This window comes from Pseudopodoces humilis, chromosome 8 (genome assembly GCF_049639895.1).
Source record: "Pseudopodoces humilis isolate 2021_Gansu_Grassland_sample_001 chromosome 8, ASM4963989v1, whole genome shotgun sequence".
NCBI classification, from domain to species: domain Eukaryota; kingdom Metazoa; phylum Chordata; class Aves; order Passeriformes; family Paridae; genus Pseudopodoces; species Pseudopodoces humilis.
The window spans coordinates 31561072-31584724 of NC_142207.1; the positions used below are offsets into that span (position 1 = coordinate 31561072).

A 23653-nucleotide genomic window follows, 5' to 3' on the forward strand; every position below is an offset into this window, starting at 1 on the left:
GGTCAGTTTCTTGAACATGTAAACAACACTTTGTTAGAGCTGGTGTCCCTCTCTCATACTTTCAACTGCTGAAAAAAAGATTTGTGCCTGGATAAGGAGCAGGACTTGACCTCCTCACTCGCATATTTCGAGCTGGAGTGTGATGGTGACCATGAGGTGCAATGTAGGACAATCAGGACACTAATGCACCCACACCTAATACAAGTCATCTAAATGGGTTACGTGGATGTAGCTCATTACTCATTCTTGACTAAAATTAGATGTGAAGGGATGACAAAAGGTTAAGAATGACTAATCCCCAGCCTCTTCTTTGCATACTGGAAGAACTATGTTGCTCCCTTGGATAACTCTTATTTCCCCTTCATTTCACTTTCTGAATTGTTTTTGTTAACTGAAGCAATATCTATTCCAGTTCTAGCGTCAAAGGATCTTTAGAGCTACACTCTAGGAAACAAAGCACACAAACCTTCAGTTCTGGTTTGCTTTCTTTTAAGAAGAAATTCACAAAATTACTAGGCTTGAAATTTAACAACACCTAAAATATATGTTCTGTGAACACTCAGCCTCCCATGAAAATAAAAATCCAGTAAACTAAATGCAGGCAAAAGGAATGCTAATGAATTTTACCAAAGCTTTCTGAACTATTGAAAGCAGGGAAATACCTTCCAACAATTCAAGCTAGTCCATTTAAAAAAAAATGACAATCTGTTGACCATAGCCTCATAGTGTCCTCAGTGTTCCATGACCCATAGTGCCATGTGCCAAACCTACAGGCATGTGCTAGAAGACAAAATAGCAAATAACCCACTTACCAATTTTCATATCAAATGTCCAGGCAGGTACAGCATCTCCTGATTTTACAGTAGTTGCAGGAAGAGGAAGTGTGACCTGAATGGGACCATTTACGTTCAGCTCTTTCCCAGCCAAGAGAACATTTACACATATGGCAGCAAGAGGAGTTAATTCCATGCTTTTGAAACCTGAAGGCAAGAAATATCTTGTAATTCTCCATTCAGTTTATTTAAAAAGAAATAAATTAAAAATTAAGCTACTAAGGGCAAGTTCTCATCCACATCCAGTGATACAGTCAGCTGTTACCAACTTGGTCAAGTAAAAATCAACATTACTTTTCTTCTGAACTTTTAACAATTTGTGATTAAAACAAAACACAGTCATTTCTATACCAATAATATAAGAGAAACAGATTTGCAACATCCGGGTTTTATGCTGACTGTAGAACTAATGATGAAGCAAAACTTGTTTTTGGGTGGGGGAGGAAGGGTCTTCCCCTCAGATAATCAGATTACAAAACACCTAACTCATGTGAAATACAGATCATACAAGAATTTTGGTATAATGACAATGTACATAACATTGAATGAAACTAAAAGCATATGCAACTTCTCCTGTAAGGATTAATTTCCTAATTTGGCAGCCAGAATTAACTGCATAGTTAATAATGAGGCTTGTCAAAGCACTCAGAGGAAATGTTGCATTTACAAAGCAGCCTAAAAGTTTCTTTCCTTTGTTTTCCTTTCACCAGTTTGCAAATGCTCCAGAATGCCCTGTATGACAGGATGGTGAGAGAAGCTGAAACAGAATTACTAAGTAGCAGAATAATGTTAAATCTGTCCAGGCTGTTAGAAGCTGCTTGTGAGAGAACTCCTGGCACATCAGATATCAATTAGCTTCCACCTGCCCTAAAAGGAAGCCTATTCCTTTAGGGGTATATGAATAATTTAAAACACATGCCAGACAGATTGAAGGGAAAACTCAAAGAGGATAAACACTGCTTATTCTCCAATGTTTCTTTCCTTCTGCCTTCCATTTAAAGAGGTGAAATACAGATAAGAAAGATTTTAAAATATCTATGTCAAAATATCAGTATATATGCTGCCTTTAATAGAATGAAAATTAAAGAATAGAGTATGGTGAGTTTAAATAAGCCACGTAGAGCCCTCCTCCTGCACCACGATGGATTTAAGAGCCTCACGGCTTCAGAACCACTGGGAATAGAAAGAAAAGAACAAAAGAAAGATGGAACTGCACACAGCACAACCTACCAGAGATTACTGTACTTATGCAAATTAAAAAACTGTCTGAAAGAATGACATATACTAAAAAAATCCAATGGTATAAGAGCAGAGTTACGACTCATGAAACCACTTCTCCAGTGAAACAGATGCACAGAAAACATTATTACAAATCTGCTCTGTACACACAGGGACCACTTGGTCCCAAACTTGCCAGACTGACTGATTGTGAGCCAAGCAGGGAGTTCCCTGCAATCTTTGTGCTGGGTGTAAGGCCCTAGAACCAATCACTCCAGTGAAAATGCAGAAACTCCTCAGCTGAAGTTAATTGCTGCTGTTTCACTGATCTCTAGGTTCACCTCATTTACAGTCTGGCTATAACTGCATTTTTAAGGTGTTTACTAAACCAATTCCACAGTCTCACAAAATCCTGAACATAGATACATATACACATATATAAATGTAAAAAGCAGACTCTGAAGTTGTGTTTCACTGCAGCAAGATATATTCTCATACTGCATGGATCAAAACAGAGTAACACTGATTGCTCACCTGATGTGTTTATACCTTACTCCTGTGGAACAAAGCTTTCTGATCTAATACAATGGAAGCAGGTTTAAGGTGCCTCTTAAATTAAGCATATGTTTTACTGTGCACTCATATGCATTATAATATTATAATCTTTCTTTATAAGAATTCCTAATCATCATATTCACCCACCTGATTTATTTAGAATAATTCCTGTTGTATAGAGAAAGCTGTCCACTTTCAAAAATTGCTCTGGCACTGTCAGATAGGCTGTAACATTTGCAATATGATTTGATGGAAGCTTTATTAAAGATTTTGGAAACTGAACACTCGGTTGGGATTTGGCATCTGTAAAAGAGTAATATTTTGTCTTAGCCACAGTAAAACAGACAAGCAGTGTTTTTATTACCCATCAGAAATCCACTTAGCATAACAATCTGTTTTCACCCATTTTCTCTGTGATTTGTGTATTTCCAGTCTAGCACTTGCCACAGCCCCTCGTATAGCTACATAATTAACAGAAAATCTGGCTTTAAGTAGATAGGTATTATATGAGAATAAGATGATGCTTATTTTTTTTCCATGTGGGTACAGATGGCTATCACAAAGTGTTTAGTTACAGTCTGCATACATAGAACTTACCAGACAGTTTTCCAGTAATTAAGACAGTATCTTCAAAGAGCCATATATTAGCTTGACTTTGTGGGAATAATGAGAGCGTCACGGATGAATATACTGTGGAAAATTATAATATCTGTTACTCTGTGCAACCAAAAGAAATCCTCCAAGGTCTCCAAGCCTAAAGAACTATTGAACAGAGCAGATAATAAACCAGAGAGCATATGAAGATTAAATAAATTCCTCCTATTATCCAGAGCAGCAATTTTAGTGTTTAGGCAGAAAAACCTCTGTTCAATGTTTTCTGCTGTTTTATACCTTCTATGGATAACCAAGTAGAATTCTTTAATGTGTCATTTTTTCAAAAATATCATGTGCCTTTTTAAGAGAATGCAGTAGTTAAACAAGAAAACCAGTGAGGAAACTACTGAAGCAGAGCTGTAACATGTTATACCTGTTTTAGAGGACAAAAAGCATTGGCACTCCAAGAATCACTCAGGTCAACAGGATTTTTGTCAGAACACATTAACAGCTCTTTGCTAACTCTAGGCAAAAAAATCTAAGAATTCACTGTGTGTCATAACATAACCCACCTAGATTTTAAAAGGGCTATTTTCTGGTTTAGAGTAATCAGAATTTTGACAAGTTTAACAGACCGTTCACCCTTAGATCTGCATTGACAGGCATCACCTCTCTTGACTGACTTCACTGAGTTGTGTTCAGCTGACAGCAACTACCCAGACAGCTTAGGAGAGAAATTTAATTACTGCCAGATAGTTTAATAATAGGACTGTAAGATGCTTACGTACTTGGCATACGCGCAGTCTTCCAAGGCAAAGGTGTCAGCAGGTAGCCATCCTTGTATGAGACAATAGTTAAACTTAATCCTAATTTGTAGGGGACTTTTATTAACACTGCTCCATTGTTTCCAGTAAGAGTGGAATTTGTCAGGGTGTAGTTAACAAACACCTCTACCACCGCTTGTCGCAGGTACTGATGACTGATGATGTCATTTACTTGAACTTTTAGCGTAAAAACAGATCCTATTGACAAAAAGAAAAACAGGAGGTCATGATAATACATCACAACTAAGGATTATCATTCTGTAAAGAAGTCCTGGAGTTCAGGTCTTTATTATTCATCCACTGCACAGTGGATCTCTATCTCTGGCCAAATGCAGGCTTAACCACACAATTATATATTCCAGAGAAGGGGGAAACAAAAAACCTTAAGATGGGGAAAAAGGGTATCAAAAAGTGTTTCTCAAACTCAGCAAATATAACAGCTAACTAGTTAAAAACAAACAAAACCATTCAAAACCAAATTACAAAGCAATCTTCCTCTTTTTGTTTAAGCTTGAAGAATGCATCTGTGACAAAGTGAGATTTACTGTGTTCTGCAATATCACACTGATAATACAGATGGTCTTGCTATCCAACCCTTGGCTTGGGACACACATTTCAAGATGCACCTTGAGTTTGTAAAGGCACAGAACCTGATGTCTACAGACAGTGGGACAACACATTTATATTTATATGTGTAACATTATTATAAAGCAACCAAATTCATCCAGACACTGTTTTGAGCTACCATCTCCAACCAGATTTGCACTGGGCTACTTTTCACCTTCCTACATTGCAACTTCTAAACAGTATTTCTCTACTCTAATTGGAAGAGCTGATAGTTCATACAACACCCAGTGTATCTCTCAGAGATCATAATTACAGTGACTAAAAAGTATGTTGAAAACAATAAATCCACTTGAACAGTAGTCTCAAGGTGCTCTGAATCACATAAAATTTCTTTCCCACCCTGATGGCAAATAAACTATTAGGGAGTCTTTTCACAGTATGTGAAAAGGGGCAGAATTCCACATTATTTCCAGAATAGTTTGTTGTTAGAAATTAAAATATCTATGGATCAATATTTTAAATAACAAATTTTCCAGTATTTTGGTTACAGATATTAGTATATCTATTCAATATCACTGCACTACTTTGTATCCTAATACTTTCAAATACATGCATCATGAATATGCATTTTTATTTGGGTCAAATGTCAAGTTAAGTTATTTGAAATGTATTACCCAAAATTATACTTCAATTTCATGATGCAATCCCCACTGTAATTGAGACTGACATTGCACCAAGAGATTACTGCCACTGACCTTGATTTAAATGAATAGGTCTTGAGGAGCTGAGTGCAATCCATCAAAAAAAAACCCAGTATGTAGTGGAGATGCCCTCCAAATTGGGACTCTCTGAAATAAGTATTTATTTAGATCTATTGTATGCACGAAGTATATTGTATATTCATGCAAAAAATGACCTGCACACAGGAAAAGCTACACTGGCCTAATTTATTACCGTTTACCACACACAGAGCAGAAACTCACCAGCTGTGCTAGACTGATTCTCTGCAATGTTATACAAAAATCTGCATTTCCTTGAGCAAATTGATACATATTTTCAGAAAAATAAAAAATAAACTGCAGTGGCACTCAAACGTATTTGACGGAATTAAACAGAAAATGCACAATAATCTTGGAAAAATGTCACGTGCTTTCTTTTTTTCCTTATGAAAGATATTTTGAGAAAAAATCGCTTTAAATTGCTGTGCTAGAGGGGTTTTAAATCATGGGGGGAAAAAATTATGTCATGTCAGCAAATTACAGGCTCCAAACAGCTCCTCCAGGCATTGATCCACTTACACAGATACTAGCATCATTCCAGTGGCTGCCAAAACTTGAAAAACAGGTCATTTGCCCCTGGCCAATGATTAGTTAAAAGGCTACAGAGGAGAGGAAACAGTCTGTGTACAATATTATTATCCAGTAACCATTTGGAAGTCAGGAGTCTGTCATGAAATGGTATTTAAAAGTAAGAACTACAGTGATACAAAATTCAAGCTCATGTCAGTAAGAAGGAATACCAGAAATGTCTGTTATAAACTGGTATTTTACCAGCTGGAATCAAGACAGGAGAAAAAGAGCCTAGTTTTAACAGCTGAAATAAAGCATAAAAAATTAAAACCTAAAATGTACTCAGAAAGACACATTCTTTCAATCATTTCATACTTTTAATGAGTATTTTCCATTTCCTGCTGACAAAAAGCCTCACAAGAACACACATGATTGAGGGCAAATGCCACAGCCCTCCTCCAGCTGTTAGTAAATTCAGAGGCTGTTCTGTGCAAAATTATTTCTTCCTCTCATCTCCTTCAGTTACAGCCATATTAAACCCCACTTTCTTAGAACCTTTGGGTTCCAAAAAGCCAAAAAAAAAACCCAAAAAAAACAAAAAGAAAAGACTGCAAAACTGTAGAAAGCTGTGCTATTTTCTTCATGTCCCTGAATATCCAGACACAGATTAAAGGAGACTCAACCCGAGCTCTCAGTGCCTTTGGCCTCATCTTTTGTGCCAACACAAGACTCCTCCTGAGAAGAGGGAGTTGTGTCCTGCCTGCACATGGATTTGCTAATATCAGCTAGAATACACTGTGCCAACAAGTCACTTTAAACTCCCACTCAATGGTTTTGAAGAGACTTTTAAAAAGAATTATTCTTTGCGCTCCTCAACAGTAATGGCACAGGAGATTTGAGGACACATCATTATGCCTCTATGCAAATGTTAAAAATCCAAGCAAAAAAAAGCCAGAATCCAACCGTAATAATTTTCCACTCACACAGCCACATTCACCATAGTTTTGCAGAGCAGTTGTTGCAGCCTAGCTAAAAGCAGGACATTCCCAGGGCCCCAGAGCTCAGACTTTGTATGCAGTTCTGGTCCTACAGTACTGATCATTTCTTTCCAACCTTGACATCCCCTGACCAGCTCCCTCCTCAAACCAACCCCCTCACAATATGCAAATTTATCACGGATTTAATGGCATTCAGTTATTAATAATGTCACAGTAACATCCAAAAGACCTAATTAGCAAAGAAAATACTGCCTTTCTTTTTCTTTTTTATAAATATCTTAATTTACAAGCCTTTGAGGACAATTTTAAATCTCATCTGCAATGGAAACTGCAGTAGGATATTTTAATCACAATAAAATATACTGAAAAAAACAATTCAGATGAAAATAATGAACAGTTGGTTAGCTTTTTAACAAAACCAAAGCTGAAAACTTAAACAATGGATGAACCTTGTGCTTCTTTCTGGTCACTGACACATACCAAACACAAGTGGGTCAGCTACATCTCAGTATTAAACAGATTTGACAGAACTCCTACAATTAGAAGAAAGAACTCAGTCCTTGCTAATTTGATTTGTGCTGCCTCAGAGGAAAGGATTCCTCTCTTGGCAGGTCCCCTGGAAATGCCAGCTCCTACAGCATTAAAATGTTTCTGATAAATGTTCAAATGCAGAAGTTATTCAGACAAAGGGAAACACACACTGCCACTAAATGTATCACAGTTAGCTACTTCAGAAATGTCCTGGTCAGTAAAATTGATGACGTCTCATTTCTTTGAGAAAAAAATATCTAATGCCTGGAATTTGGCTTCACATTACTATCCTAACTCAGAAATTGTATCACAGAATTAAGCCAAAGAATTGCTTGAAATTGCAAGCTTGGTACAAATGTAACAGTGCAAAAAAACCCCTCAATTATGGTCCAGATAATTTGTTCTTAATTCTGCAGACAAGCATGTCATCTGGTTAACATTTATGTGAGATTTAATTAACATGGTCAAGGCCAGAACCCTCACAGGCACCAATATATTCCAAACTACACGTGTCATTAACTGAGATATGGTGATGAAACACACACAGGGCACTGCCCAGGAAGAAATCTACAGATCCTGTAACCCAGCCCTAAAAGTCCCTTTCCCTACTTATCACCAAGTTCCTATAGCCAAAGAGGCTCTGCACCTGGAAGGAGGATAACACACAGACAACTACCCAGTTAAGCAATTATCTTATGGGATAAACAGTAACTACAATCAAATTATTCATTAGTTCCTTCCTTCAGAGGGGACTCCTCTCACCCTTGCCCAGAGATGTTAAACCCGTGCCAGAAAAGGCACACACTGATATGAGTTCTATGGCAGCTGACTATCTCAGGCTCCCTGCTCACCAGGCACAGAAAACTGGGGCTCTGCCATTTCCTTGGTCTTAGCTGACTGAACAACCCTTTTTTCCATCTTTTACATTCATAGAACACCATATTTTTTGGCTTCACGTAATTAGGGATATGAAAGGTGCACTGATCTGAAAATAAAAAATGTGTAAAAAGAATAAGGGGCTTTACTACCCATCCAATATTGCAATGGGTATTGCCATGGGGGTGGGGGTGGGTGGAAATCAATGAATCACATAATCTAGGCAGCCAACACACATCTGGCTTCAGTAAAAAAGGGCCATGCAAAAGCCATCCCCCTGCCCACAAACGCCAATCGTTCCTCAAAACTACAGTAATAGCAGTGACAAACTACAAAAGCACAGATTGAAAAAGTAAAAGCTGCCTTCAGTTCATGAAAAATCCGCATACATGAAGGGGACTTGTGGCAGCACCTGAGGGCTGTGGGGGTAATTTAGTGCAGGGCCAAGCCCCCCCTCCCCACAGGGCACCATCCATCCGTGGGTACCTTTGTTCTGGAGTAAGGTACAAAGCACTGACACAGGACTGAGCTTTCTGCCTTGTACACTGTATTAAAATGACATGATAGGTGACCCCTAAACTCCCATAACTATTTTATGGGTGTATTGTGAGAGTTATTGTCAGGCACTGGGGTGAGCTCCCTGGCTGGTTTTCAATTATGCTTCTCACAGCTATCAAATAACCTGCAAATGTAATTAATAACCTCTACAGCCAAATGTAGGCTTCATTTGCTAGCTATTAGTGTTCTTTTATCCTGTCATACTCCACGCAGTAATTTATAGACCCTAGTACAAATGGGCATATACATGCATAAAGATCTTTTTAACTCTACACAAATCATTCTATCTATTCCAAATTGGTATCGGAATATCTCATTTAGAAACTAATTACGTGATTCTTTATAAGGATGTTTTATATGCTGCTCCTCTGATTTAAAACAGTAGAAAATAAAGAGCAGAACATTATTTTTCCTTCCTGAAATGGAACAGGAACTCTGCTAAAATAAAAAAATGCACCACAAGTGTCTTGGCCTGTACAATTTTAACTTTTTCTTAATTAGTTGTAAGTACAATCTGCATATTTCATTTTCAACAACTTATGACTGAACTGAGAAGTAAAGAAACTCACACTGTTCAGAAAAGGTCAGAGAAAATTCAGCAAATAACTAACCAGCTGTAAAAATCAATTCCACAGGAAAAGACACCCTTAGATTTAGGTAAGAACAACACATGCTAGGACAACAAATACAATCATTCCACCTGACTGCAAAAAGAAAATACTTGTAAGTTGACAACTACTGACAGTCTCACTCCTGCACTTAGCAGGAGGTGAAGTTTGCACCACCCCTCTCCAGAATCACCCTGGGAGTTTAAATTTTCCAGCCAGGGACTCAACATTAACCCCAAAGTGATAGGTAAAGAACAGGGGTACATAAGGACAGACACAGACTGCATCAATTGCTAAAAATTGCCTTATTTAGGTTGACCTTAGGCAAAGTGACAGCATTATGGCTCTAATTTTCAAGCAGGTACACATTGCTCTTTGAAATGCCCTTTGGAGAAAATATGTTGATGTTTTACTGCTCCATGTCAGGGGTGCTGGCCACTACTGTTCAACTACAGAAGTTTACAGAAAATTGCTTTTAGACAATACAGATACCATAAAAGATACTGCAAACTTTTTTAAACAAACTGAAGCACAAAGCTGATCAGCATTTGCTGCATTTGTATGTGAACAGCTAATCAACATAACCTATACTGCACAGTTCTGTAGCTCTGCACTCCTTTAAAATATTTTAATGTAAGATCAAAAATTAGGATGTGTATTTCAGGGAAGAGCTTTGGCAAACACCTTTGCAGTGACACAGAACACATTACCAATTTCCAAGGACAAAGCAGCAAAACAGAGTCTGGGAAAGTAGGACACCACAGTATTCCCACTGCCCTATTCCGACCAATTTCCACAGAAGGCATCTACAAAATCTCAATTACAAGGGAGCTAAGGGTAGCTCCTGGGGGGAGCAGGCAGTCCCTTATACACAGAGAAAGGCTGTTCCATATTTACTGTAGGAGGCAGTTTAACCCAATCTAGCCAGATCTAGGTGCTTCCACCAAGCTTCACAGTCAAGAAAAAGCATAACAGGTTAGAAATTTTAAAAAATTTAGCACACTGCTGCCTAAGCTTTGTCACACATCAGGCTACTCAGGTGTTATAGATGGGTAGTACAATGGTTGGCTCTCACAATTAAGGGATGAATATTATATGTGTGTGTTAAGAGAAGTTTTATTGATGTGTTGTGATTTGTTGTTTAGAAGTCCTCTGTTCTCTCCACTGCCCCATGGTTGCCAAGGGAAGCCTTGGCAGTCAGAACATGTGGAGGGAGCGCGTACCTGTGCCCTTGGATGGGGCGTTTTGGGAGCATGGCAACACCCAAATTCCAATCAAGTTGCAAGAAAGAAGCCTCCACCAATAAATGGTGAAGAAGAGTTGACTGACAAGCTTTGTGAGGGGCCAGGATTGCCTGACTCAACCCCCAGTGGTATAAAAGGCAGAGCAGACATTTTGTAGACGAGCAGGTGGGAGATGGACATGTGCTCCTGGCACTGTGTCTCGTTCCTTATTGAGTCCTTCTGTTGTATTTTGATAAGGTTTAATAAACCCTTGAAATTTTAAAAGGTGAGCGTAGTTTCTTGCATCAAGTGATCTTATGTTGGAAAAAAAACAAACAATCATATTCTAACTCTGAGAGTTTTTCAAACAAATTCTTTTATATTTGCTTCAAATAATGCTTTATTTCAGATACAGAGGAACACTTCCTCATTTCACCAGAATAGCTGTGATAGGCATGTGCTGACCACAGCTCCAGAATTGTCAGGCATCTGTACATGGGTTAAGAGGAAATGGAAGCTCATTCATGACAATACATGCATCACTTCAGCACACACTACAGTATTCAGGTTCCTCTCACCTTATTGGAAAATTAAAAATAGAGCATAAGAACACCTCTCACACACTATTCTGACTCCTCAGTGCCACACCAAGGAGGGGCTGCATCTCTTGAAACAACTGGATATTTTTGCTCTTAAAAGCTGAACAAAACAATGCAGGAAGAGATGTGACAGTCTGCTGTCATCTCAAACAAAAATACATCTGCCTTCTCTCATTCACTGTGTTCTGAAAACTCCCTTTCCCACTTCCTATTTCCCCTTGCCTTTGATAGTGTCCTCTTTCCTCTGCAGAGCTCTGCTCAGTCTCATTCCTCCCATGAATCCATCCATCCTGAAGAAATCTCTGTGATGAGGAGTCCCTGTAATATTTTAGCCAGTGAGATCACTGATTATGAAGAAAGACCAGTACTTTTCTAAAGATGAGGTTTTCTGCAAGCCTCACACTAAAATGAATGGTGAATTTATTGCATGAAATTACATGCATTGAATCAAACCCATCAGGATGAGCTTTAAAGGGACACTTCTAATCTAGCAGACTGAAAAACTGCCAGGGATTTGCCTCTGGGAAATTAGCATAATCCAGAGAAAACTTCAAGGTTCTAAGTAAATTAGTAGGTCAAAGACTAGTTATTCATCTAGTTCAGAACAGACCCCAAATGCAGTTTCACATTATAATAAAACTGTATCAGACAGCATGAAGAAGCTCATGGCCTACTGACATACTGGAGCAAGTGTTATATATTTTACAGATAAGAACAAAGCCTTTTTCCCTTCTTAAAGGGATTTTTATAGGAAACAAAAGTAAATAAAGAAAAAACCCTATCACACCAGAGAACTAGAATGTTTGTCTGAGTCATACCTTGTCCATTTTTTTTCCCAGAAAAAGTATTCATTGACTCGGTAACACTTTTTACATAGAATTAACATTGCATTTTACTGATGCTTTCACCAAAAAAGTTATTAATTGCATTTATTTACTGACAACAATTTTGTTTCACTTCAGCAGAATAATTAATTTCTTTCACTTTAACAGAATAATTATTTTCCTTTTATACCAACATATTTCAGGGGTTTCTATTTTGTATGGAGTTATGTGCATACGTAAATACTAATCTTAAGCAGATAGCAAGAGGAAAAGGAGATTCGTTTTCTGAAGAGAGAGGTAAAGAAAACTGCAAAACATTCTTACTAGAAATCTTGTCCTTAAATAGTTGTTGAAAAATATTAATTTATGCCTCATTAGCACTTAGGTCCTGTAGGCATTAGGTCAGTGCAAGCCAATAAACTGTTCTCCCCACAGCTTTTGCTAGCAGTTCCTCCAAATTCTTAAGCAACTTAGAGGCAAGATGAAATTTAATTGGGACTGTCCAATATTCAACTCTGGCAAACTTGAGCTGCCACATTTTGATGTGATATTTGCCAAGCATAAGGTAATTTTTCACACATGAGGAAGACTTTAGACACTCCTGGTACTTCCCAACAGACATTAAATTCCCATCCATCTCCTTCCATGACACACTTGTACAGTTACTGATTACAGCACTACCTTGAGTTTGCATTAAAAAAACCAAAAAACACCACAAAACAACAACAAAACAAAAAACAACAACAACAAAAAATCCCCACCACATTTGGGAACAAAAATGCAAACTTATAATGCTTGCAATTATTTTAATGGGTTTGGATTACTTTATTAGCTGGATGGCCTCAGTATTCAAAATCTGTACAATTGCATAGGCAAATTATAGCTTTTTCAATTTAAAGATCTACTGTATATATGAGAGGACTGTTCTGATGATTTACTTGAATAAGTAAACAAAAATAACCATTTTCTACAACCAGATGTGTTCTGCCATTAGAAGTGGTTACACTTCCACCCAGGGTCTCAGACCAGATGCATAAACAAACTGCATAAGCACAATAATCATTCCACAAATGTTGACAGGAACCAAATATTGATGAAAGTAAGGTCCTGCAAAATCAATAAAATAAACCAGATGATCATAGGCTGTATCCCTAATGATTACTGCTGCATAATCAATGAACACCTTCCTGGAATGACTCTGCTTGTAAGAAGTGCAGCAGAATGCCATCAGGCTAATCCATAAAGCTGCTAACGACTCACTCTCCTATCCAGTGGGAACACACCCCCAGGCACTTTGAAGTGCTCCTAGTAAGATTATTGAAAATAGAAGGAAAATTCCCCTTCATATATTTTTATGGGCTGCCTAAGCAAGAGCCATGAAGCTCAGACAGGAAAGCAGACATGGAGGTTAGATGGGATTTTTCCTTTAACACTGCATGGCATATATATGTCATTTTAAAAATTCACTGGAATAATATTAAATGGTATCATGTAGTGCTGCAAGGTACTCATTTGGTAAGCAGTTGCAAGATGTTTTTTCCACCATTAGATGCCTTCTTCACAAATTAAAATCACACTGTGTCATCACCCGAGACAGAACATGAGAATTCACAGGACACAATAAACCTATGGGAATTAAAATTACCATAGCAACTTTGCATTTTAATTTGCTGCTATTTTGTTGAATCAGCCAGCCTGGTTCTCAGAGCTGTGGTTTCTATGGAAGACTGAAGCAGAAATTCACCTTCCTGGGGCAAGGGAGACAGACAGCAGACAAGATGAAATGCTGCAGTCTGCAGAGCTTCACTTATTTAGGAGTCATTTATTTTAAATATCTCTTCTGTAATTTGAGATAAGTGAGATAAATTATTAATATGACAAGAATAAAATCTTAAATAAAACTTACCTTTCAAATTAAGATTAATTTGCAAGTGAGAGATTAAAATGAACAAGTAAATACTAGAAAGAGCTCCTGAAACCTACAAAATAAAAAAACCTAGCTTTGCCCAGGCATTTCAGAGACCATTATAGAGTTATTTTTTTTCATTTCAGTTTACTCACTGGCTAATACTAAACCTGTAATGCTGCTCTCTCATTTTTTTTAAACCACTGCCAGTATCATTTTACCTTGCATCAGAGTTGAGGGAATGAAAATACTAAAAATTCATGCTTTGTTACAGAATATTGGGGGAAAAGTACAAAGGGAAGTATTATAAAATCTTTGTAATACTCTATTTTAAATATGGGCTTTTTATGTAAACACCACAATATATTATACATCTTCAACAAAAATGGGAAAGTGCCTATGAGAGGATAAGCCAACAACATGGATTTCTTACTCATGAACTTTACAATTAAACCTTCAGCATTTAAACAGCAAAAAAAAAAAAATCATTCAGCAGCAGCATCTTGACAAAATGCAACCATTTCTTGTGGAGAATTTCTAATGATTTGTCAAACCTACCCTCTAACAGTCAGTATACTTGGACAGAAAGAATATTCCAGTAATCATGTACCTTGCAACATGAATCATATATATATATATATTTTTTATCCTAATGGGCCACAAGGACTTGCCTTGTGGAATTCCTAGTGGTGGCTTGTGTGTGGAATTAGCTGAAAAAAACCTGTGTAACTTTAAACATACCCTTAATTAGACAGAAAGAGGGAAAAAAAAATCCACAGGAAAACAAAGTAGCACCTGTTTAAATATGACATTTAACGCTGTGAAACCCTAAGACAGATATTCATCCACAGAGTCTGTGGCATAATACACCCAACATACCAGAAATTCAAACACCAGTGCACGTTACTCACTAATTGCAAAGGACAACCACTGTTGCATTCAGAGATATTTTTCAATAACAACCTGGTCACTACTCTTGTCTGAAAATACTTTTCTTCCCCTAAAGCTGTAAAATCTCATACTACTCCTTCAAGAAAGATATTTGTAATGCTGCAGCAGTGTCTGTCTTTCACCTGCAAGAAAAGATCCTCTAATCCTTTGGAAGAGGGCTGGTGTATAAAGGCATATATGGAGAAAATATAATTTAAAGTTTGCAGGACAATGTTTCCTAAGGGTAGCTCTGTACATGTGAAATGGGAATTTTTTATTGCAAGTGTTAGGAAATCCATGTTGCAGCAACAAAGCAAGAGCACCCAACAAGCTACAGTCTCTTTCATATAGAAATTTTCATTGAAGTTGAGTTTCATAAAGTGAATGATCAAAAGTCACAAAAAAAACCAAAGAATACAACATCAGGTATTAGAAAAATGACTGCAGATTCCTACCCATTTTAAGTAAGTCTTATTCCTCAGAGTTTAAAAAAAAAAAAAAAAAGTTCTGTTGGATCAGCTCATGGGCTAAAGCACAACAATGGAGTCAGAACTGCAGCACAGTAACAGAATGCTCTGTGTCCATGGATGGCATCCAGGTAAGTGTCAGTGCTGGATGTATAAATGACTCAGGCACTGCTGCTCGGAATCATTGCTGCCTGCCTACAGCTCATCACTAGATGATGATGATGCCAGCTGAAGCCCCTGGCTGTGCTGTCTCCAGCACAAACACAAGCCCTCCCTTGTCAGCAGGTGGTCCAAGTCCTGTAGGGAGCAATGGGAAAACAACTCAGCACCATGGAAACCTTTCTAGGATGATGGAAATGGTTTTATTGACATCGAGGCTAAGAATGGGGGCAGTAAACACTTTCTTTTTCCCCCCAAATACTCAAGATTCATTCAGCACCTCTGAGATTGTGCCAGCTGGACTGGGGGGAAACAAATCCACTTAAGTATTTCTGGGACAATCTGTTCCATGGAACACTGAAGAATCCAGCAGACAGACTTGTCAAGGGATGGGTTTTCTCTACTGTGCTTAAGAAAAAAACACCCAACTAAAACACAAGAAGGGGAGAAGGAACCTCACAACTAATTAAGAGGCAAGCAGCCATGACAGATTCTTTTGCCCAAGGCTTCACCCAAACTATGCAGGATCTCACAAATGTTTGCTGCGTCTCGCTTCCGCTGAATTTAATTAGAGGATTTTCTCAACATCAGTGGTCTGTAATCCAAAGAAGCTCTCTACTGCAGCCCAGTGAGAATAAGTTTTCTCCTTTGCTCCCAGAAACAATGGAATAAGCTCCTGTGATATTTATCACAAGCTATATAATTCATGTCATTAACAGTTTTTATTGTTCCAAACACACGTTTGGAACCAAAATCCTGCATTTACCCAACATAAAACTACTCATTTCTCCTGTTCACTCACTTAATGAAATGCTTCAAAACAGAGGAAAAATATTTTCCACAATTACATGAAAACACTTTTTAAAATTCCATTAGTCTATAATAGGTGGAGAGAGCAAGCATATCCTTCTTCGTCCCAGCATAACAGCCAATATTTTCAAATAACTTGACATTATTGACCTTCTCTCCAGTATAATTCAGGTTAGCACATAGAAATCATCAACCAGATGTGCTACCTCGCAGAAAATAACTTCCATGAGAATGTTCTAATCAGTTTCATTTGGGAGCCTTGCTCATGTAGAGTCATTAATAATAAATAGATCTGGTGTTTTGCCAAGTTTCATAACCATGCTACACACTAGTATCTATTTCAGCAGACTGAGCCAACTGTATGCATCATATTTATGAAACAGCCCCAAATCTGCAGCAGAGGATGTAACTCCACTTTGTCCCAGTTTGCATGTATTAGGGGAAAGCACATGAAAGACGTGAGCCTTGTTTAACCTTGTAAAGGAAAGGCTTTGGGAGCCTTAAACACCAGCCTTCCCAGGCATTTACCAGGGATAAGGGGCTAAGAGCTCTGTTGGGATGCATGGCAGGGTAATGAAGGGCAGCAGTCACCAACTGCAGGGAAGGATCTGACTGGACATGAGGGATTTGCTTTTCTCCCTGAGGATAAGCAATCATGGGAACTGGTTGTCCAGAGAGGTTCCCCAACCCTGAAGCCTTTCATGGCCTGACAGGAAAGAGCTCCCAGGCATAAGTTCAGTGCCAACCCTGCTTTAAGAATGCCCCTGATGGCCCCTCCAGCCTAAACACCCACCTCATTCCAGATCTTTAGTTACTCTGAAATCACAGAAAATGAAACCAACAATTACCATTTTCACTTGATTGGTTTATTTCAGCTGCTAATTTTAATACATTTAGCAAAACTGTCTGACAGTTTTACCTGGAGTACACCATCATATAATAATCTGATGTGAAATCCATGCTTCATAATGAAAATAGAGTGAAAAGATAAAGTATATCTTGCATGGCCTTACTTGATAACTCTTGCAGTAAATGAAAACAGTAATACCAATGATTCTGAACTTCAGATCAGTTGGAGTAATAAAAGGGTTGCTCAGACCTGAAACTAAAATAACCTCCAACACAAGCCCTGAAAGCTACATGCACACTCCAGTGGGAAAGTTCAAACATTAAATACAGGTAAAAGGTTAATGAGAAATAAAGAAAATAAAAGTATGTGAAATAGAAGAAAGCATTTCAAAAGAGGCAGATGAACTATTAAGGACCACACAGAAACAAACAAACAAAAACACCCAAACAAAACCCACCTAAATTCAGCTCTTTCCTCCAAAATAAGCTGCATCATAATGAATCAGTGCTGCAGCTGATCTGCCTATAACCACACTGTGTTTAGTAAAAGCACCCAAATTAACACTCAGAGGCACAGGCTGGAGCCCTCAGCAATTGAACAACACTCCACAGACCTGAGAGAACTTCTGGGGTGCAGTGGTCACATCAAGAATGGCTTTCAACCACAGTCTGCTGGGGACACGTTGAAGTGGCTCTGAGAGATTCTCCCTATTCTTCTGTTTCATAACTTCCTACTGCACATGGCTCAATACATGCCTCACACTCGTAGCTACAAGAACTGCATTGTGTTCAACATACATGAATCCCCCCCAACATTCCCCACCACAGCTGTCATGCAGCTTAACTTGTATAGCTGCCAGTGGTTCAGGTGAAACCTACACCAAAACCACCAGATTTTTCAAAATGGAAAAAGGAAAAAAATCTCAAGGTAGAGGGACAAAATTGGTTTTTGCTCTGTAACCCACGACAAGCCACAATTTATTTTATGTAATCTTAATGAGAGGCCACCTCTTGCCTCTTCCCTTTAGAACTGCAGTTTCTTAGCCAGCTGGCACTACCAACAGTAAATGCAGAATGCTGCAGAGTGGGTCATGTAGAAGTCCAGCAGGAGGAACTAGCCCAGTAACCCATCTCCTGCAACTGCTTCATTTCCACATTGTGACAATTGTGCCCTGAAGTCTGACCTCTTTCAGACAGCAGAGACCCTCTTCAAGAACATGTGGTGAAGCATAATCAGGGAGGAGAAAGGAGGACAAGAAATTGAGGGGAAAGAATACAGGTTCATGCCTGCCCCTGGTGAGACTTAGGGGGCTTATGCACACACAGGCAAGAACATCACTCCCAGGCCTGTCCACCCCAGCAGGGGACACAGATGGTTTCGAGAAGCTACATCAGACAAGGCCACACTTCACCAGGGTGATGCCATGCAAGTGCCATGAGCTGCAGAGCTGTCACTGTGGTGATTACAAGAATGTACAATGTGCTTACAGCCAGAGGCCACACAGGGGCATTGAGAGAAAGTTATGGCAGCTGGTCCAGCTGGGAGGAGACTTTCTTCACATCCTCTACAAACAACTGACAGCTGCTTGTGAAGTTCACAGCACATGATTTTTACTGGACAGAACTGCTGGTGTCACACATTAGCCCTGCTCTCTGGCTGAGAATAAGGTAAGTGGTGCTTTGGAGGGTCCTCTGCATACAGGACTGTCCTTGTTGATGCTGACCTAGAGAGAGAACCTGCTCACACTACAGTCCATGTGTGCTCTCTTATATGGAAGATATAAGAACCATCCCTTCCTGACCTAAATCCCCCCAAATGACAGGGCAGGAAAGTGCCCAAAGGTTACCCTCTGTACAGACTCTGTGGTGTAGATGTGGTGGGGCTGTACACCAGCATGTGCTCTGTGCTGCAGGCTCAGAGATTGCAAGCACTGCCCTTTCCCAGGAACCCAGCTCTGCTGAATGGATCTGGAATGCCTATTCCAACTGAGTACATCTTGAGTGAAATCTGCCCTACTAAACCCCAGGCTTAGGGCCCTCTGCAAGATGAATTAATTTTCTTCAACTTTCTAACCCCAAATTCCCTAGCACGGGTTCTCTCAGCAAATACACTTCCCTACTGATGGTTGTGAAGCTGTGCACAGTCACATCCTCCCCTCAAACATGTGCTAGCAGGAAAAGTGTTCTCAAACCTCATGTCTTCTGCTACGACTAGTGCCAGAGAAGCAAGGCAAGAAATGCACCAGAGCTGCTTTTCTGAATATGACTTCTTGCAGCCATGTGTGGAAGGTGAGACTTTAGGAGCATGCAGGAGCTGGGCTGGAACACCCCTGGCAAGCCAGGATTAGCCTGGTGGTTTCAACCTACTGAACACAGAAGAGTTATTTGAGAGCAGCTAACTTGAGTAATTTGAGAGTAAACTAACTCTGATGGTTCAAGGGAAATGGTTGATCACAGAACCTGGGAGCTCCTACAGCACCCCAGAAGAAAAACCTATGAATTAGGAATGAAACACAATACCAGGAGCAATAAAGAGGGCACATTTGCACTGTCACATTGTGCCTCAAGCCCCCATTCATTACAGAAGGATACAGTGATGTAAAAATATACAACTTTGAAGACAACAAAGTAACCTGTGCTGTTTTGCTAAGTTTGACACAACAAGAATTAAGTTTATTTTGAATAAATTTTCCTCTCAGATCTTTGCCTGTGTCTTCAAAGACTTCATCTACTGAGCTAGTTCACAGAGAAAGCGTGCTACAGATCCCCAGTGACCCAGATAGCAGCTGCATTCCAAATTCTCAACCTGCCTTTTCCTCAGCCTGACAGTAATTCTGTGAATGTTTTTACATAGCAATTGGCCTTTGATGGTGTACTTTCTGCCAACAGATTGACAAGAAGCAAACTTTAGCAAAACAAATAAGAACTGCAAAAACTGCCACCATGCAATAGGTAGCTTCCTGCCATCACTAATCCCCTGTTTCCTGCCACTGCTGACCATATAACCATGGGCCCTGATCCTATGAATGCTAAAACACATTGTCTCTCTCAATTCTTTAGAATGAAAGCTACTATCAAGGCAAGTTTCTTGAAGTCAAGCTTTTTGAAGTATAGAGCATGATGCTGTATAATGTATTACAGGCCTCAATGAAAGCAAGCTTTCAGCTCAGAAGAGATGTCTTACTCTTCAGAACTCCTCAGTAGCCCTGTGTTTATGCAGATTCTATTCCTGGGAAAAAAAAAAAGCAAAACTAGTAGATATTTTTTTCCATGAAAAGCCCCAAACTCCTCTTTTGCTTGTATTAGCAACTGAGTGACCTATATCCTGAAGCATGTGCATCTATGAATATTTCTTTTTCCTTATTCATTCCCATTTCAAACTGCAGATGCTTTATCCTCTCTCAGTGTCCTAATGCCCTTGCTGATATTTTGCTGCATTACTTAAGAACATGATCTCCAACAAATCAGGACATGTCTAAGTCTTGCATTCTTTCTCACCTAGCTGAGAAGCCATTATTATAAATACCAGAGGCTGGGAATCCTGAGAAAAATAAACAGCAAATCAAAGGCCATTTCCTGAGCTTATTTCTACAGGTTGGGTTAGCTTGCTTGCACTAAACCATTTGGCTGGGAAGTGCATGTAACATTTCTAACTTGAAAATAAACCTTTTCCCTGACACTAGCTATCTTCCAGTATCTACAGGATAAGAGGGTTGTGTTGCTGCTTTTAGAAAACAAATAATGCCAGCTCTGATCAGAAGTCTCCACTCAGACAGCCCTGGCTTCTTGAGCAGGAACTGTATCCTACATAATCGCTGAGCCATGAAAATGACTGAATTTCCTTCCTTACTGGAATGCTAAAGAATCTCCCACACAGCTTTTAATTCCTCACTCATTTTCTTGTGGTATCTGACTACAACAAAAGCTCTAAAACAAAACTGGATTATTGCTGCCCTACTAATCCCCAATCCAGTGACTTTGGAGACAGTAAACCATAAAGATTGTTCCATCAAGTGACAAATAAGCCAGTCACACTACACCATGGGGGTTTTTAAGTGCATTATTATGTATTATTGCTCAAATTTAAACCCAGGCAAATGTAACAAGATATCAGAACCAAATGCTACTTTAAATACAAAAGTATCAACTATGCACCAATGCACAAGTCATTAGGAAAAATATTCTACAGCAAGAAACACGGAACACCACGATTAAAAAAGCAGTAAGTCACACATGTTGTTTTGGAGAAGCATTTCTCTTTTGGTATCTCAGATAAAAAGGAAGCATGAAAAAGTTTCCTCTTTCTGGAATGATCAGGAAGACTAAGACAACATACAAAAGAGTTTAGAAAATTCTGAAACATTTCTGGTTCATTCTCTGAACCAGAAATGACTTGTCTACAACACAGCTTCACGTTAGGCAGCCACTCATCATCACATCATTCAGATAGTGCAGAGAAACGGGCTCACAATCAAATTCCACAGGCAGCATCCAGACAGTGAATTTGTCTCCAGCAAGTAAAAAAGTAATCTCTAATTTTCTTCTGGGTTTGTCAACAATCACATATTTATCTCATCTGTCTCAACAAACAGGGGTTTGTGTATTAACAAATAAATACACATAGCAATTCCAAATCCCCCCTCTCCTTTGTTCAGCACCACTGTTAGCGGCTACAGCTTTTGAATTTCACTCTACAGAACCAAGCTAATCTCCCCATCACATGCAAAGCTGTCTGCCAAAAAAAAAAAACAACAAAACAACCAAACAACAAAAATACATCAAACCAAAAGAAACTCCTTTTCCCCTGAATTCTGGAATGAGAGGCAGATTGGGCATGGTCCGTAACAAATAACAGGGCAAGGTTTTTCTTTTTCATGCTGGGATTACAAAAGGTACAGGGACTAGCCACATTTGAAAAAACACCTATTTTAAAACATTGTTCAAGTCTAATTTAATGCTTCAACATGGTGAAAAAATGCCAACATGAAGATGCTGTATATCACCCTGTGTAAAGTGACAGTTTCCACTGACACAGCTGCTTTTTCTGCAGGAGCATGTTGTTCATTCAGTACATGTCAGACCTGCCACAGAGCTGATACAGATAACTATCACTTATTCAATTAGTGGTCTCTGCTCTATTTATAGCACAATATCTTCATTCTAAAGAGAATAATAATGCCCCACATCAGGATATCCCAAGTCTCATGAACATGAAAGAACATAACTCTCAGCTCCTATAAAGAATGCACGTCAATAAAGATAAAGAAAAGGGAACATGGAAAACAAAACCAGATTTGTCTGGATCAGAGCCAGGACTATAATTCACTGAATTCTGTGCTCAAGCCTGCTGACCTCAATGATGAATATCTGAAGCTCCCAGCAGCTTCTCTGCTCCGCACATCAGAGCACAGACTCCCAAACTGCCACAGAGAAAATGCAAAAAATCACTATGAATAAGGAAGAACCAAGGCAGGTTCTCCACTCCAGCAATCACCACCCTAACCAGAGAGGCCTGTCTATCTTGCTCTCCAATTTTTTTTGTTTTCTTCTTTAATTTGGAAGAATGCCTGTAGCTGTGAGATGAGATGAGTCAGAATAACTCATGAACTGGGTCCCTCTTGTATGTGCTCTCTGCCTTGTTATAGAATTTACTTACTTCTCTTGGCAGTGGTAAGTCTGCTGTTGTTTTTAGGGGAAAAGAAAGAGCTGAACAAAAACCCCTTCTCAGTCATGATGTGCCTCTACCTTCTCACTGCTGCATTTCCATGTCAGCACTGAGTGTGCACCCCAGGCACTACAGCCAGCTGCGCTGAGTTCAGCACCCCTCCTCAGACAGCACAACACTTACAGTGGCAGGAGTCAGTTAATCCGGGGGGGAATTGATCTGTAAAATGCTATAATGAGCTTCGACAGAACAGGGCCATCGATACAGGAACAAACGTCAAGTGACAGCAAGCTGTGAACTCCAGCCCGGCTCCGCACCCGCCCAAGCCAGGCAGGAGAAGCCACCTTCACCTTTGCTGCAGCAGCACCGGGGTCACAAACACCCTGCACAGATCCACATCCAGCCTCGCTCCTCCTGGCTTGCAGAAGCCTGGCAGGACCTGCAGCTGCAGGAGTGGCCTCTACAGAGCCTTGTCCTGAGGGATTGCTCTGCTGCCAGTCTTCTGCTGGAGATGCAACAGCCATTTGTCCTGCCTACCTGTCAGCTGTAAACCATCAAATAACAATTTAACATAAAAAAGACATTAATATCCATTACATATGCATCTGGACTCACGATCTCCCTTCTAAAAAATGCCAAAAATGTCAATAAAGCAAAAATTACTTACATGCTGTACTGAAATACCACACAAAAAAACCCCAAAGGTGCTTAGCAGCTTCTTCAGAATAACAAAAGTTTCAGAGCAGTAATTAGTTTATTTTCTTCAAAGT

At 39.3% G+C, this 23653-nt stretch overlaps 1 protein-coding gene across 1 annotated transcript in view; it reads right to left on the reverse strand.

The window, feature by feature from the left end:
- Positions 1 to 23653, reverse strand: part of FAM171B (family with sequence similarity 171 member B) — a 37465-nt gene that overhangs the window by 11833 nt on the left and 1979 nt on the right. The window contains exons 2-5 of the mRNA XM_005530324.2: positions 3989 to 4222; positions 3204 to 3296; positions 2754 to 2909; positions 813 to 980 (exon numbers count right to left, since the gene is read on the reverse strand). Of these exons, the coding sequence (XP_005530381.2) occupies positions 813 to 980; positions 2754 to 2909; positions 3204 to 3296; positions 3989 to 4222 (651 nt within the window). The remainder of the gene's footprint in view (positions 1 to 812; positions 981 to 2753; positions 2910 to 3203; positions 3297 to 3988; positions 4223 to 23653) is intronic.